This window comes from Aulonocara stuartgranti (assembly GCF_965226115.1).
Source record: "Aulonocara stuartgranti genome assembly, chromosome: 15".
In the NCBI taxonomy this organism is placed as follows: Eukaryota; Metazoa; Chordata; class Actinopteri; order Cichliformes; family Cichlidae; genus Aulonocara; species Aulonocara stuartgranti.
The window spans coordinates 25,969,133-25,986,661 of record NC_138951.1 but is presented as its reverse complement, the minus strand read 5'-3'; the positions used below and the strand labels follow the sequence as shown (position 1 = coordinate 25,986,661).

The following is a 17,529-nucleotide window of genomic DNA, read 5'->3' as shown; positions in this document are numbered from 1 at the left end:
GCTGAGAGAAGGTGAGGTGTGTGCTGGAGAAAAGCCTGCATGGTCGGAGGAAGCGATTTTAGAAGCCATGGCAGGCCGGAAAAGAGCCGTTGTAGCCGGCTTTCGACGGTGCGGCGAAGCTCCTCTGGAGGGTTTTCAAGCCACAGCCCGAGGAGAATCTCCACGTTATATGTAACGTCGTCCTGGAGCTCCTCGGACGGATTTACTGCTGCTGGGTCCATGGTGGCTGGTTCGTACTGTCACGGATTGCCGGGGCAAGCCGTGTGGAATGTAGGAAGGACCCAAAAGAATAGAATAGAATAGAATAGCCTTTATTGTCATTGTACAGAGTACAACGAAATTGGAGTGCCACTCCCTTGGTGCAAGTTTCAATAATAAATATAAATGTAAAATATAAAAAGTACAAAAAAAACAATCGTAAGTACTCAAACAATAGTATGTACAATATATACAGGATAGCAGCATTAATATAATGACAGTATGAATAGCAGCATAATATAATGACAGTGACGGTATGGAATAGGTTCAATTGTTTTTGTGCTTATTTACTATGGTGATAGCTCTGGGAAAGAAGCTATCCCTGAATCTGTTTGTCCTGGTTTTATGTGACCTGTACCGTCGGCCTGACGGTAATAGTTCAAACAGTTGGTTGCTGGGGTGAGAGTGGTCCTTGATGATATTGCCAGCTCTGCTGAGGTACCGAGAGTTTGCAGTGACCTCCAGGCTGGGCAGAGAGCAGCCAGTGATCTTCTGGGCTGTGTTGATGACCCTCTGCAGTACTTTCCTGTCTGCAGCTGAGCACCCTGCATACCATGTTGTTATGCCGTACGTTAGGATGCTCTCTATGGTGGCTCTGTAAAATGTCACCAGCAGCCTCTCCTCCAGGTTGTTCCTCCTGAGCACTCTCAGAAAGTGGAGACGCTGCTGGGCCTTTTTAACCACCGCTGTAGTATTTGCAGTCCAGGAGAGGTCATCAGATATCTGCACGCCCAGAAACCTCATGGAGTGTACCCTCTCCACACAGCTCCCGTGAATGTAAAGTGGGGCCGGGTCTGCTCTGCCCTTCCTGAAGTCCAAGATAAGTTCTTTAGTTTTCGTGGTGTTCAGTTGGAGGTTGTTAACTGAACACCACTCAGTCAGTCTGTTGACCTCATCTCTGTAGTCCGACTCATCCCCCCTTGAGATGAGTCCAACCACTGTGGTGTCATCCGCGAACTTTATGATGGTGTTTGAGAGATGGGTAGGGGAGCAGTCGGATGTGTAGAGCGTAAACAGGAGGGGACTCAAAACACATCCTTGTGGAGACCCGGTGCTGAGTGTGATGGTGCTGGACCGGTGGGGGCCGAGTCTGACAGACTGTGGTCTATTTGTCAGGAAGTCCTTGATCCAGAGGCAGATGGGGGTGGAGAGTCCCAGGTGAGACAGTTTCTGGACCAGGATCTCCGGGATGATATGATTGAATGCTGAGCTGAAGTCCAGAAAGAGCATTCTCACATAGCTTCCTCGGTGCTCCAGGTGACTCAGCGCAGTGTGGAGTGCTATGGTGATGGCGTCCTCGGTGGAACGATTTGTCCTGTAGGCAAATTGGTGGGGGTCCAGAGTGGGAGGCAGACCGGCCCTGATGTGCTGACAGACCAGTCTCTCAAAGCACTTCATCACTACAGGCGTAAGTGCAACAGGCCTGTAGTCATTTGGGCTGGCCACAGCTGTCTTCTTGGCGATGGGGATGATGGTGGAGGTTTTGAGGCAGGGCGGGACGGTGTTTGATGACAAGGAAAGGTTGAATATTTTAGTGAAGACTCCGGTCAGTTCGTCAGCACATGCTCTGAGAACCTTTCCATGTATTCCATCAGGACCTGCCGCCTTCCTGGGATTCACTGACCTTAGAACACACCTCACTTGGTGCTCCCTAAGTGTTAGTGTGCCAGTGCTGGGGGCGGGTGGAAGTGGTGTGGCAGCTGAGGGCTTGGTCGTCTCAAAGCGGGCGAAGAAACGGTTTAGATCCTCAGCCAGTGAGGCATCAGTCCTAGATGTTGCCTGGTTATTGCTTCTGTAGTTGGTAATGTGATTGATCCCCTGCCACATTTTTCTGGGGTCGTTGTCAGCAAAGTGATCTTCAATCCTCCTCCTATAGGCAGCCTTAGCTTTCCTGATGCCTCTACTCAGGTCTGCCCTGGCCGCCCTATACGCAGCCCTGTCCCCTGACTTGAAGGCAGTGTTGCGGCTTTTTAGGAGGGATTGCACTTCGCTATTCATCCAGGGTTTTTGATTTGGAAACACCCTGACCCTTTTGTTGACGGTGACATTGTCAACACAGTTCCTGATGTACGAGAGTACAGTGTCCGTGTACTCCTGGAGGTTGTGGCTGGAGAATAAATCCCATACAGTTGTTGAGAAGCAGTCCTGCAGTTGAGAAAGGGCTCCTTCAGGCCAGGTTTTTATTGTCTTTGTCTGGGGCTTTGTTTTTCTCAGCAGGGGGGTGTAGGTGGGGGTGAGGGACATGCAGAGGTGGTCAGATCCAGCCAGGTGGGGGAGGGGTGTCGCTCTGAAAGCATGCCTGATGTTTGAATAGACATGGTCCAAAGTGTGTTCTCCTCTCGTAGCAAAGTCCACGAACTGGACAAATTTAGGAAGCACAGTCTTTAGGCACGCTTTGTTAAAGTCGCCGGCGACAATAAAAACCCCATCGGGGTGGGCAAGCTGTTGTTTGTTTATGGTGTTGAGCAAGAGGCTGAGAGCCGTGCTAACGTTAGCATCCGGCGGTATATAAACAGCTATCACAATAACTACTGTAAACTCCCTCGGGATGTAAAAAGGTCTGCACGAGACTGCCAGAACCTCCAAATCAGGAGAACAGTGTGTGTGAATGATCCTGCTGTTACAACACCACTCGTTATGCACGTAAACACATAGCCCCCCTCCTCTGATTTTACCTGAGTTGCTGTTTCTGTCATGCCGGTGTAGCGTGCGGCCTGCTAACTTGACTGCAGCGTCGGGAATCAGCGGGTGAAGCCACGTCTCCGTAATAAGAATAATGCTGCAGTTACGTGCAAAGCTTGTGTTGGCTATCTGTAGCTCCAATTCGTCAAGTTTGTGGGTGATGGATCTGGCGTTCGATAGGAAAAGGCTCGGAAGTGCTGGCCGGTGTGGATGTTTGCGTAGCCTAGCGTCTGAGCCCGACCGGCATCCCCTCTTCTGCTTTCTTTCCCTCCGTCGCCTTCTACGCTTGCTGGGCGGGCAGACCATCCACGGTGACCCTGGCGGTCTCGCTATCTCCACCAGGATGTTGTGTGTTCGCTGATAGTCGCCAGAAACAGACAAACTATATTTAAAACCTAGATCAATTAGGTTCTGGCGACTGTAAGAGATGGCGGCGTTGCAAACATTCAAAAATATCCACATTAAAAGTAAAAACGAGCACCAAACTGGAGAGCTAAGAGCCGCTGCACCCGTGCACGCCGCCATCTGCCATCTTGCCGCCATCACAAAAGGCAGCAGCTCTGGTGCAGGTGAGTGTTTATTAACAGGGGTGGGTAAGTACAAACAGCGGTGGCGACAAAACATGAAACTGGAAACCTAAACTGGGTAAACTAATAAGACAAACCAGAACGAGGATGCAGGGAGGTCCGGAGAAATACATATGGGAAGACGCAGGGAGACCAAGGGGAAACAACACAGACGAACCAGCAATTACTAAGACAGAAAATACAACTTAAATACACTCAGAGAACACAGGGAGATTACACACAGGTGGGAAACACAGCTGGGAGTGATTAACATAACGAGACTAGGGAGGCAAACTGAAAACACTCACATAAGACGCAGACCTTCACAATAAAACAGGAACACACGGGCAGAACAGAGTAAACACTAAACAAAGGAAGAACAGAATCAAAATCGAAGAGAAAACACAAAATGCTGGGTCAAAAGGACCCAGGATCATGACAGCTTCACCCGTAAAACCCTAGTGATGGCAATGACCCACGCCTTTTATCACACCTCGGTTCGTTATTTGATAATAGTGTGCCAACCACCACATGCGTTCTATTTAGAACTTAAGCGTCATGGATCAAAGGTGGAACATCTTCACAAAAGTCCAACAACTTTCTTTTTCCATCACGTGAATCTAAGAGAGAAGATAAAATCCTGGCTCCTCTGAGGTGTGCAAATGTTCTTCAGCACTAACTGTGCTGACAGTGATCGTGTCCATGTCCTATATTTTATTTTGACTTTTGCCTCTTGTTCTGTTTTCTGATTCTCCTCTTGTCTCTGTGCAGGATGTTGTGATTGGAGATTAAAAGCAGCATCGTGCTGATAAGCAGGTATGCCGAGCCCGTTAACAGCACAAAGTGTTGGGCCAGAAAGAGTGGAGGCAGATGAAGAAAGTTGTCACTGGTAATGAGCTTTAATTTAACTTGCTAGACAACTAAATTGCTTTGCCATTATTGTCAAAATATATGACAGGAAAAAGCACGAAGAGATTCACAGTTATTTTTTCAGCGACGCTTAATCAATTGTCCACATGAAGCATATCTGAATTTGAGACAAACAAAAACACAAGCGATCTGTTCTCATAGCAGCTCAAAATGCAAATTTCCTTTCGTTGTCAGCAAAGGCGCTTATGTTCGCCCCGTATGGCTTCATCAGGGCGTCGCCGTGCTGACAGTAGCTCATGAACTGTAATTAATATGATGACTCGGCACAGGACAGCGCACCATAACTCACCGTGATAAGTGGAAAACATGTTTATACTCGAGAGCTGTTTGTCCATATTTATGGGCGCCAGATGCGGTTAAAGTAATATTGTGCAGCATTTTCATATAAACCAGCAGTTGACACTTGTAATAACACTGTGGCATGTTAACCAATATTCAGCTCGTTGAAGCTTTTCCATGTGAGTGCCTGGCTGGATTTTACTTGGGAAAAAAAACCCATGTTCCTCTCTGAGCTGGCAAAGATGAACCGAGATTTAAATTCTCTCTCTGCGGTCTGGCAGGATGGCAGATGACTTCAAGGCATCCTGTAGAACAGCTCTCATATGAAGCCGTGTTTTGTTTCTGAATATTTCCCCAATGAATACACATAGCTTTGCTTTTGCCTGTTCACAGGAACCATCCACACTGCACTTCTAAATTAATGTGCATTATTTTCAGGCCATAAAACATACGGTCCACTGTGTCAAATTAAAAGAAAACCACTCCGTGAATAAGTCCTTGTAGCAACACGATTAGCAGCTTGTAGGTGTCTGCCCCCCCCCCCCCCCCGGCATCAATAGGAGATGAAAGGCAAGCTGACGTGCAAACACACACACATGCACATGCATGTACAATATAAACTGTATGAGCCTCATTAACAGACCAGAGAGCCACATAAACCTGGTTTGGCCAGCGGCTCTCTGCTAGGCTCATAAAAAAGGAAAGAGCCTTTTCAGGTAAACAAAATCAACAGCACTTTTCTCCGGGGAGACATAAACGAGTGTGAAGTGTACTTGGAACAAAAGCGTCCCCGCAGACATCATTAATACAAAATATTTAGTTTTAGTTTAACAGTCACCATTTTTATGCTTCAAAGGACAGATCATCCAGTTTTTGTTTCATTATAAAGTTTTTAGATAGATGGATGGATGGATAGATAGGTAGATAGATAGGTAGATAGGTAGGTAGATAGGTAGATAGATATCAGACATACATTTCTCCCACTTGATACACAGACTTTGTTTTTTTTCTGTCACTTGTTACTAGGATTTCTTGGATTTCTAGGATTGCAGCCTGGATTTAAAGGTTAGCTTTGGTATTTCCACTGCATCCTCCAAGTCTGCATTCTGGGTCCACCTTATCCATTTCTACACATGACAGAGATATCTTGTAGAAGTCGCTTAAGGTATGAAGTAGAGATGATGATGGCCTTTGAGTGTATTTCTTCATTGCTATTGTCACTGACAGTACAGCTAAAAAGTAGAAAAGAAAAGAAACACGGGAAAAACGCAGGTAAAAAAAAGGCAAAGCCAAAGATGACATCATCAAATGGTGATGAAAACCACACAAAATCAAAGTCCACTGAAGCTCTGGCAGGTAAATCCAGCATTCTGTGTCCACCAGCACTGGCCACATACTAAAGGCTATATGAACCCTCCTCCTAAAGTGGAAGAAAACATGCTACAACACAAAAATATAATTCAGGGTGAACTGTTCATCTGAATAGGATGGGCACCAACAAACTGTACCCTCAGAAGTGAGCACACAGTCAGTGAAAACATCATTACAGAGGACCGTTTAGTTTTAGCAGCGTGTCTAAAAAACTGTTCGTTTGCTTACAGCTCAGCAAAGATGGTTGAGACTTTTTTTTCTTAATACCTTTAGCTCGTTAGCCAAACATGCAAATATTAGCATGAAGCCTGCGTGTTTAAGAGCTCTGCGACCTTCAGATGGGACCTCACATGTCTGCTCTGATCCTTTCCTGTGCATCTCCATCGGGCTCAGACTAAAACACAACAGTTCGCTCAGTTAATCCTTAAACTGTGGCTGCTGATCAGAAACACTAACACTCCAATGCTCAGTGACTCTCAGTGTTCCCTCTCTGGACAGTGTGCACGGCCAGCATTACTGCACGCTGTCCTCTGTTACACAAAGACGTTTTGAGACCTGTTTGAAGGACTAATTTCATTTCCCCAACATACTGGACCAAGTATGAGAGTATGATGTAAATCTAACTGCTTCATTCCACTTCATGGAATGAACTTTTTCTTTCCAAGCACATACAAAGCGCTTTTTAACTATATAATAAATTAAATGAAGAACACGGAGGCGGGGGGTCAACGGGCGGCCAGGGCCACTTTCACTTCTAAGAACTCATTTTAAATGATTATTTATTTAAATAATAAAACACAGCTTTGTGTGGAACTGTGTCTCTCTGGGAGTTCACAAACAGTTTTTAGTGTATACATCTAATTATTATTTATTAATTATCAATAAGCTTTATCAATACAGAACAATCAATTATTCCTGACTCGCCTCAAAAATGTCTAATTCAATGACAATTAAAGATCACATAACTGAAATTCCTGAACATTAATTAAACTTAATAATAGTAAAGACATTAACAGAGAGGTCACTGCAAACAGCTGGATCACCACCAAATAAGGACAGATGATTTAAAATCTGGAGCTCAATAATTATTCAGTTTTTAAGCAAAAATTTAAAATATTTGCTTGTTTTGTCCAAAAATCTAAAGACGCATCACATTTTTCTTCAATGAATGACAGCGAATGAAATTAAAAAGATTCCAGGGCTTTTTCAGACTTTTCCAAACCTTCCCACTGCTGTTACTGCTTCTGTGTAAATGGCATTTATGTGTATCTGAATCCATTCGCACAAGCTGTGACCTGCATTTGAACCTCTGCTACACAAACCTGTGAATGAGTGTGACATCAAATCATTTCTAATCTCCGAGCAGCAGACATCTGCGAATGACTCCCAACATATTTTATTCTCCAGACTAATCCTCTGTTTGTGTTTCCTCCTGCTGCAATTATCCAGTTTCCCTGCAGGGACCAATTAAGTTCATGTCATGTTTATTTATTAATAATTCTGCTGCGATTGCTGCTGAGCAAAATGCGGAAGGCCAGCTGTAGCAAATGTGATCATCTAGGGATACGAGCAAAAGTTACTTTCATTATGAGTTGATATGATACGATTACTGATGTTTAATTTATAATATGTGAAAGAAGAGACTTTAATGGTGTTTTAATCCTGGGAACCTGTGGATACTGATGATGAAATGAAAAAAAGTGTTTAGTTTATCTAACAATGCATTTCTGTATCGCTGGATGATTCGGCTGCAGGGTTATGACAGTATTTAATGTACAGAGAAGAGATGCGTGTTGCATCTGTACAGTATATGGATGCGGATTGCTTTAATACAGGCCAAAAAAACATCCTGGTAAAGTCAAGGCTTCAAAGTGCATCCGGAAATTGATGGAAGATGCCACAGAGCATAATCTACAGCTTTCATACACAGCTGATAATCTGAACCTATAATAATCTGAGAATAATATATACAGAACCTTTAAATAACTGCTGCTGGGGAAGATCTTTTGTTTTGTGATTATGTTTTGCTGATTTTTCTACATTAAAGAAACATGAATCCAAAGGCTACCGTATTAGAATGATAAAAGGAGACCGTTACATATCCCAGTTCATGCATTAGCACAAGCCAACACACACATAAACTCACACTCACACAGGTGCACACAAGGTGTTAGCAGCACTCACCACTAGCTGGCGCAGTAGTTGTTAAGTGAATACAATGAGGGTAGCAAACTGTGAAGAGAGGGACAGGTTAGTGGGCATGAGTTCCAAAACAATACAGGCAAGAATCATTGGAGAGATCTGTAAATGCAAATGTGAGGTTGACACACTTAATAAACAAAAGACAGAAAGTAAGTCATCAGTCACTCAGGCAGCGTTTAATCTTCAGCACATCAGTCAAACCAGCGTAGGTGGTCTGAAGCTCCAGGAATTAGGCAGATCCCTCAAAATCAAAAGTGCGTGTCTGCAGATGTGTGGAGGTTACCCGAAATGGAAATGCCTGCAGTCTTAAACACTTGTTGTTGATGTCGCTCTGAAGCTTGTTGTGCACTGTGTGCTGCACCATGTCAAAGCTGTAACATGAAAAACCTCACTCATGTCTCGGTCTATAAAGTCTCTGTATGTGTGGATCTCACAGATAAAGTTTCAGGTACAGCTAAAGTGAATGCCCCCACCCCCCGGAAAAGATAATGTCAGCTTCTTACTGTAAGCGCAGGACAATATGGAAGGTTAGTGCAGAATCATGCATTTCTGAAAAACCACCACAAGTCTCAGAGGTAAACAGGCATGCACACACACACACACACACACACACACACACACACACACACACACACACACACACACACACACACACACACACACACACACAGAAGGCTCTTTCTTCAGTGGGTACAGTGTTGGCTGGAATTTCACTAAAACCGCTGTGGCTAACCTCCTGTGGCTATACGCTCGTTTACAAAGCTTTAACTAGGAGGTACTGCACTGTCGGTGCGCGCACACGCGCGCACACACACAAACACAAATGTACACGCAGGTTTGTACCAGTGGGTGTGTGTATGTGTGCAAAACATGTTAATAAAAACAGTGAGAAATCTTTAATAACTGAGTCATTTAAATGTACATGCCTCCATTCGGAGCGGTACAGTAGCACACATCTGTGTCTGTGTGTTTCACCAGCCAAGTGGGTTTGTGGACCAGAGCAGGAATCACAGCGATTTCTGATCAGCAGCCAAACAGGTTGCTGGAGCTGATTAAGTCACCAGGCGCAGCTAAAATCTACCAGAATTTGGCTGAAGTCTGGTTCTAATTTTCCACGCTGATAGCAAACAGACTGAAGTGCTGACTGAAGAGTACCTGGAGGTGTGTGTGTGTGGGAGAGACATGCGACTTCTTGGTGCCACAGTAAATGGGAAGAAAAATGTTTTCATGGCAACGTTTAGTGTGCACACTCAGCAAATATGATGTGTTAGAACGTCTCTCGGCTCTTCCTGACTCCTCTGTGTGGACCGCTGGTTCCAGCTAAAGAACAGAGTTTGAGTTTTTTAGTTTCTTCTTCGTGTTTCAGCTTTTCCACATTTGCTCAGTCTAATGTTGTAAATCAAAGAAACGTGTCAGCGTGGCTTCTCGATTTAACCGCCTTTTTTCTGTGTGTTGTGGCAGGCTGTGGGTAATGTAATGCTGACAATGATTCAGACCTCTGGGTCGGACGCCACCGCGGTGACGCAGCCCGGTTGACTTGAAACACAATGCTTCCTAGTGTGAAACACGAGGTGTGAGCAGAAGCTTACGGGAACGCTCGATGCAAATGAAAAGCCTCATTTAAATGTGCCTGCTTTTAGCGCCGCTGCTATTCTTAGAGTCCCTCTGTGATGGCTGCGGGATCTCTCTAAAAGTGTCAAACTGGTCATCATTCAACTTCGGTTTTATTTTTCGGGAAGTGGGCAACGATGCAGGGAATCTGCCAAGCGGTTTAGATCGTGACTGAAGATGGCGATGTGTCGGTGCAGCCAAAAATCTCCTTCACAGTAAGAGTGCTGTGTGCGCAGATACCTCAGGGGTCTCATTCATCGCAGAACAGCCAATAAATGATTTAAAAACATGGCGATCGTGCTCCTGCTCTCACTCATTGCTGTGGGGCTCAGAATGTTCCGATCCTGGCATTGATCCGTCATTAAAAATTTTGATCGTGTTCGAGGTCTGTTTAGATGGCGAAGTGTCAGACTGGACTACCAGGGAGTGATCTAAGATTAGCAGCTGGATGTGCAGAGAAACAAACTTTCTGATCGGTGCTCATGCAGTAAAAAAGTCGAATAAAAAAGTTCTCTCCTTTTTGCACATTTCCATCCAGTGACCCAGTTCAGGCCTCCTGGCAGGTCAGTGTGACACCCCTGACCTGCAACACACGTGGCTCTATCACAGCCCATGCAGCACACCCTCCTGTTCCCGCCATCGTGCTTGTTTAATCACATTTTGATTTCTTTCCTGTACTCACTGCAGCTGAGCGAGGTGTTCGTCTGGGCCAGAGAGGCCGGGATGGTCCAGTAGCTGTTGTCCCAGTCGATGACATTCCCCACGTGGTCACACTTTAATGCGACGAGCTCCTGAATGGACATGGCGTAATTCCACAGCCGCAGGTTGTAGATGTTCCCATCGAAGCTCTGCTGCTGACCTGAACAAATCCCAGAAAAACAGCACTGAGCATTGCAGAAATGTATTAATTTATTTTCCTCTAAGAGCACAATAATAATTCTACATCCTCAAAGTATGCAGTTACATCAATGTCTGCTTAGGTAGAAGCGGGTTAGTAATGAGCTCAGCACCATAGAGCAGGGCTTGAGACTTTCCCGCTTACTAACAGAAGTGACTGCATCACTTATCAAACCAAGGTTACTGTATGTGACAGCACAGGGCGCCATGAAATGTCACGCAGAGAATCAGCATTCCAGGTTTTTTTTTTTTTTTTGCTTTAATATTCTGTCTACGAGTGTCTTTCATCCATTTTATCCTTTAATGCACACAGTTTCACATCTCATAATCCCGCAGATCCCCAAACCTGTGATTACCGGGTGGTGAAGTTTCTCTGCAGAATGTCTTTAAAGTGGTTTGACACTTTACGTGCACGTCTAACAAAATGCATCAAAAACATACAACTCGTATTGGAGCTTACTTCCTATCCGGAATTCTCCCCCAGCCTGCACGGAGTGTCCGGTGGAGCTGGAGCAGGTCTTGGCCAAGTAGTTCCCATTGAAGTAAACAGCCACACGTCCATTTGATGATGTCCAGAGGACACAGAAGGACTTCATGGCGTTAGTGAAGTCAGATGGTAAGATGATGTTGTCTATTGGACAGACCACTCCATCAACCACCATCTTCATCCCCGTTCCATCGGAACCAAGACTCAGCAACATGGCGCTGCTGTCTTTGGAGTAAGTGAAGATCCATTCTTTCTGTTCAGGGAACAAGAACAATAGCTAACACAAACTTGCTCTGGTGGGATGAATAACACACATGTGCGTATAAATTAAATAATTTAAAGCCCCTAAATGGGTCTATTTTCTTATGATTTGACTTACTTAAGACTGAAGCTGTAAAAAAAAGTTAATGAAATAAAGAAATAAATGACCAGATGGAGTTTAGTCAAATCAAAAAGTGACGTTTATCCAGACCTGTTTCAGGCTGGTGCGCTCCACCTCGAAGCATATGGTCAGCTGACTCAGCGCAGGGATGGAAACAGAATTGGCGACCTTGGTGATCTGCCCGACACCGCTGCTCATCTTGATCTTCTGGTTCCTCAGGGCCACAGCAACTAAAACGCAGAGAAGGACATCGAGAAGAAGGAAGGACGAGAAGTAAAGACAAAAGACGAGAAAAGTAAAAAGGAGGAAAGAAACAGGAAAAAAGCAAGCAACAGCAAAAGGAAACAAGGTGAAAGAGCAAAAAGAATAAAAGAAAATTCAGGAAAAATTCAAGATTCAGGATAAAAAAGGAAAAAAGACAGAAATGAAATAAAAGACAAAATTCCAGAACAAAAGCACCAAAGAATGAAAGAGAGTAAAAATAACAAAAATAGAAAGTAGGAGAAGCAAAAAATGTAAAGAGATAAAAAAAAAAAAAGAAATCCAGAAATTCAATCAAGGAAAGAAAGAAATGTTTAAAAAAAAAAAAAAAAAAGGACAAAAACGGGAGTGAAAACTCAGAATCACAGAAGGGAAAATTACCGAGTCTTTGATTGGTTTTTCAGTTTAAACAGGTCAAATCAAAACTCGATTTCACCCAACAAAGCTAATTATTATTGTTCAGATGTGATTTGGTGATAATATTTGCTTCATGTGCCGAACTTTTTAAATGAAAGTTTGACTGAAAAAAGCAAAGCGGTGATGATGAGTCTGAGTTCGACTCTCAGAAAACAGACGTTTTATCCACAAGCAGCTCCTAACCAGGACCTCAGCCTTTCTCAAGCGTCACGTCAAACGACGTTTCTCAGCAGGAGAGTGGCTCTGGCTGGAGCTGTCATCTCTCACTGCTCACTGGAAAAGCGCTCAAATATACACAGCAAACATGCAGGAAGGCAGGTACACACGGTGCATCAACACACTGCAACAGCGTTGGGTCAGTCGGTGACACATCGGACTGTCTGTGACGTCTGAGACGCTTCGGTCTCTTGACTGCACGATAACCTAAAAACATGCACCTTCAGTCAGACTGTGCATGAACTCATACAGCTAAAGTCAAGAGGCTGGCCTCCAGCGAGGAGACAATGTAGTTTCCAAGTCCAATTCAGCCTCTCATACAAACCAGGAAATTGATTGACTGATTATACTTTTTATCACTGATGAAACAACTGGTGTGGAAACACTTCCCTCTGTTTTTAGATGATAGATGATAAATGTTTCTGATTTAGGAACAGCTTTGTTGTCATGGTGTTAAGCTGGAGCTAGGAGCTGTACACAGGCATTGATGGCAGGTGTCTTAACGTGTTGGTGAATGAAGAGCAGGGAGTGCAATGACACTGGACACCTGGTACTAAACAACAAAGCCTTTCCACTCTCCAGTCCAATGTCCAACATTTCCTGGGCCAACAAACTGCCCTGAAATCCATGCTAAGCTAACGCTATATGTTATCTGCACCTGTTGGTTCATTCAGAGACCATAAGGCCTCTTCACATGATTTAAGGCTTTATGCCAGGGGTGTCAAACTAATTTTACAGCAAACTTTGACCTTAAGTGGGCCAGTTATGTGTTTAATTGATTTCGTTCTTTGCTGTGACAAAGAAAGAAATCTGTCAGCGCAACTCTTTGGACTTAAACTGTAAGAAATAAATATGTAAAATTGCAGAAAAAGTTCTGCTAGCCCATTTTCGATACTGTCCATTAGATTTTAACTTAAGTCTTAAAAAATAGATTTTTATGGTAGAAAGTGAAAAGCAGAAACCTTTGTTTTTCACTGAGGTTTTATTAGAGACAAAGCTACGTGTTTTGTTATTTGGCAGAATTTGTGAAAGTTGAAATTTCTTCGGAATTGAACAGCAGAAATGAGGTTGCAACATCAGAATCTGTGAGACGTCAGCACTGATGGTGTGTCCACGTATACGCCATCAGGTGAACGCGCCATACTTTGTGTTTACATCTTTTTGCAGAGTCTGTTTACCTGTTCTTTCATCGTTTGCTGTTTCAGCTGTTTGGTGGTCGTTAAAATGGTTTTTTGAGCTTTCAGCTGAGATTCTGACATTCCCGTGGATACCACACACGTCTATGTTTAAATAACAGATCTCTGTACATCACATTAAACCAGATGTTCTCCCTCTCGTCTCCGGTAACGGGGCATTGGGGTTCAGCAGGTTAATTGTTTATCGTACTGTAAATTACTTTGTGCAGTACGAACAGCCATAAGGGAGTTTTTTTTTTATGTATCATTCCTATCAAATTAAAGTCCCGCCCCCGTCCGCATGGATTCTCAGCAGGGCTATCAATAACTGACATATGAAATTATCTCATGGGCTGGATATAATTGTATGGCGGATGTGGCCAGCGGGCCGTACATTTGACACCCCTGCTGGTTTTTACCAGTTTGAAACTTTGCAGTATGCTGCACACATACACCCTCCATCTGTGAGTACATAAACACTGGCTGGTTGTTGGACTGCTAATGGTCGGCTGCAAAGATTTCACATGTCAGCAAACCAAAGTGGGTTCACACCTGCGTGAGAAAAACCTCCTGGACCAAATTCTCCTTGATTAAACAATGTGTGTTACATGTGACAATGGTGCTTTTGGTCAGAGTTTAGTGAGCAGAGCATTTGTAATCCTCATGCTGTAACATCGGCCCTTTGATGTAACCAAATGAGCCGTCCTTGTCACCAAACCCATCCTCAAACTCTTATTGTTTAATGCCTGACTTAAGACACAGCTGAAGATCAGGACCCTGTTGGCGGCTTTCACCTACCATGTTGGAAGCTAACTCTGAAGCCTTTCTTCTGCACACTGAAGTCGGAGGTAAAAGACAGCATCATCTGGTTCCCCGTTGAGTTTAGCGTCAGCCCGTTGGCCGTCAGACCACAGAACACAACTTCAGCGCTGCCTGTATTCACCTTCACCCAGTCATAGATGCATCCCGGCGCCTCCTCCAGTTCAAAGTCCAGGAAGGACAGCTGGATAATGAAGCCGGTGGGGGCCTGCATGATCCACCTACAGTTGTACGAATTGGGGTATCTCTGGGGATAGCACGGTGATGTGATTTCTCCCTGGGCCTCCGTTAGCACCAGGTTACAGTTTGTGGAGGCGCAGCCCAGTACTGGGGGTGATAAATTCATGAGTGTTCACACTGTGACAACCTTCAATGAGGCAGCAACATAACGGAGACAGGACGCTTAGTAAACAAGGACATGGGGATAAGAATGAGACAAAGAGTACAGGACTACAGGGCCATAAGATGTGAAACAGACAGGGAACAGACATATTTCATACAATCTTTAGAAGTCAATAGGCAAAGTAGTTCTCACGGACAAACGCAGCCCAGTCAGCCAGTCAGGGATCAAGAAAGGTTTTCAAGAAGGACTCAGAAGACAAACCCAGTATGTTTTATTGCTGTTTACAGGACAATAAGATAAGATGCAAGAAGAGTAGTTCAGGAGTAATCTTGGAGCAATTGCACTTCAGTTATGAGCCAGAACAACTCGTGCAGTTAATCCAGAGTGTAATCAAACTAGCAGACTGACACCACAACCAGTCTCTTGCAAGTTTACATTGAAAACACACAAGCATGCACATGCAAAGTGAGTGAGTCACCCTTGTTTCAAGAAGCAGTCAAATTCTTAAGTTTTAAACAAAAATGTGAAAATCTTGGCAGAAAATAAAAAAACAAGAGCAGCTGTGTTCAGTTCTCTGAGATCCAAAGAAAACCACTTTCATTTAAAGGTACCGATACATGCTGCACTTCGGCCGGCTGAGATTCCATATTTAAGTTAATATAAAGTCATATTTCACATTTTCACATCCCGGTAACGGGGCCACGTATAGCCCTATCCACCTCCAACCGTAAAATGTTGGCTGTTAATGAAGCTTGATATAAAATTTTCTACACATGAAACATGTTGGCCTTCATCGCCCTTAACAACAGCTGGAAACAAAAACGTTTCCTGAGGAAAAAAAAAAAAACAGACAAGAGCTGAAATGGAAAGTGGAAAGAATGGTTTGCTTCTCTCGCTCGGGGCAACAATGGCCTCCGTTGATCTCAGGCTCGGCCTTTGCGGCAGCCAAAACCACAGCCAACGTCAGAAACGCCAGCATGCACGTGCACGCGTCTCAGAGCCCTCGTTCCAATAAGAAAAGCTTGGCGGTGTAACATTTCTCACAGTCGTCTTATTTCATATTCATATGTTTTACTGCAGAAACTGACAGCTCCGCGCCTCGCTCATGGGAACAGAAGCAGATGAGGTGAAGCTCACGCATCGTTCTGGTAAATGTTATTAACCAAGTGCAGCAGACTTCAAATTACGAGCGTCTAAAACAATCGTGGCATGTTGCCAGATCCTGAAACGCTTTCAGGCTTCTATAGCGCTGCTTAAATCAAAAATAAGGAGACAGCTGCTCAAACAGCTAAATCATGGCCGTTAATCCTTTGAGCCACCAGGACGAGTCATAACATGAAAAAGGAGTCATTTAAATGCATTTAAATAAGCAAATAAGCCACACATTTACCTCCTTTCACAAATATTTGTACGTATGAGTGACCTGAGGAAGGGGTCAGTGTTTCTCTGCTAATGGAACATCCTCGACATGATGCTTCTTCACAGATTCCCAAAAACACACATAAGGAGTCTTTGCAGTGCTGTGTTACTGTTACTCAATCAGAGTAGGTGTTCCCCAGCCTTCACATCCAATTGGTCAATCAAATGCACGAGCCTAGCTCAGGCATATCCTCGGACACGCCTACCATCCACAGCAATGGCTGAGGAGTATTTAGGAATCTCCCAGCTGTGTCCTTTAGAGACCTCTGCCTAAGAAACCGTGATCACCTTCGTGCTTCATGTTTTTTTTGATTCAGGGTTTGTTTACACTCTGACGAGGCTATTTGCCTATCTGGTGATTGGTGATTTCAGAGGACACGGAACACAAAAACCTGCACATACACAATCACCACTCACGGGTGGTGACAAACTCTTGCTGACTGTGTCCCAAAAAGGTTTTAAATGCTTTCTGCCGCTGTAAGCCATACTCCTGCTGTGCTTCTGCCTTTTAATGCACCTGGCTTTGAAATGGCATTGGCTGAATTGAAAAGTTCAAACCGTGGAGCGTGAGGTTATATCCTCCCATTTATTCCACCCCTCTTTCCTTGAGTCATTTATGTTCTACAAGCAATTTACTGAAAGCATGCTGAACATGTCGGATCAACAGAGGGTGATGTAGGATTTCTATGCTGACAGAAATACACATGCAGACTCTGACTGCACAGGTGCACGCAAACACATTCACAGCACACATGGCAAATTTATGCACAAAAATTCCAATCCTCCTAAGTGTGCGTGTGTGTGTGTGTGAGTGTGTCTCAGCTAAACCTTTTGCTCCCATTAAAGTTGTTCAGCGTGAAATTTTAGGAACATTTGGATGTAACATCAAAAAGCACCAAGCTTTTTTTCCTCCCTTCCACTAATGGAAAAGCTAGACGCTGCCACACGATTCAGAAAACAGCTTCACTCTCTCTCTCTTTCCCAGCTCTGCTCTGCTTCTCTCTCTTCCTCTCTCTCACTCACACACACAAAATGAGTGTTTCCCCATGTCTCCTGATTCCCTGATTTCATTCATTCAGGGTAGGCTTTGTGTCTGTGGAAGGGGGGGCATTTGTAAGTCGCACAGTTCATCCCTCAAAAGCCTAAAAGCTGCCTCTCAAGTTTCTGGCAGTACAACTTCACATTTCTCTGGATTCTCTCGTCTCCAGCCGACC

At 44.2% G+C, this 17,529-nt stretch overlaps 1 protein-coding gene across 4 annotated transcripts in view; it reads right to left on the bottom strand.

Annotated features, from left to right (window-relative positions):
* adgrg6 (adhesion G protein-coupled receptor G6) overlaps positions 1-17,529 on the bottom strand; it is a 142,599-nt gene that overhangs the window by 51,847 nt on the left and 73,223 nt on the right. For 3 of the 4 annotated variants that reach the window (XM_082506828.1, XM_082506831.1, XM_082506829.1), the window contains exons 3-6: positions 14,533-14,880; positions 11,756-11,895; positions 11,257-11,536; positions 10,582-10,758 (exon numbers count right to left, since the gene is read on the bottom strand). In XM_082506828.1, coding sequence (XP_082362954.1) covers positions 10,582-10,758; positions 11,257-11,536; positions 11,756-11,895; positions 14,533-14,880 — 945 coding nt within the window. The remainder of the gene's footprint in view (positions 1-10,581; positions 10,759-11,256; positions 11,537-11,755; positions 11,896-14,532; positions 14,881-17,529) is intronic. The other variant, XM_082506830.1, reaches the window with a different exon arrangement.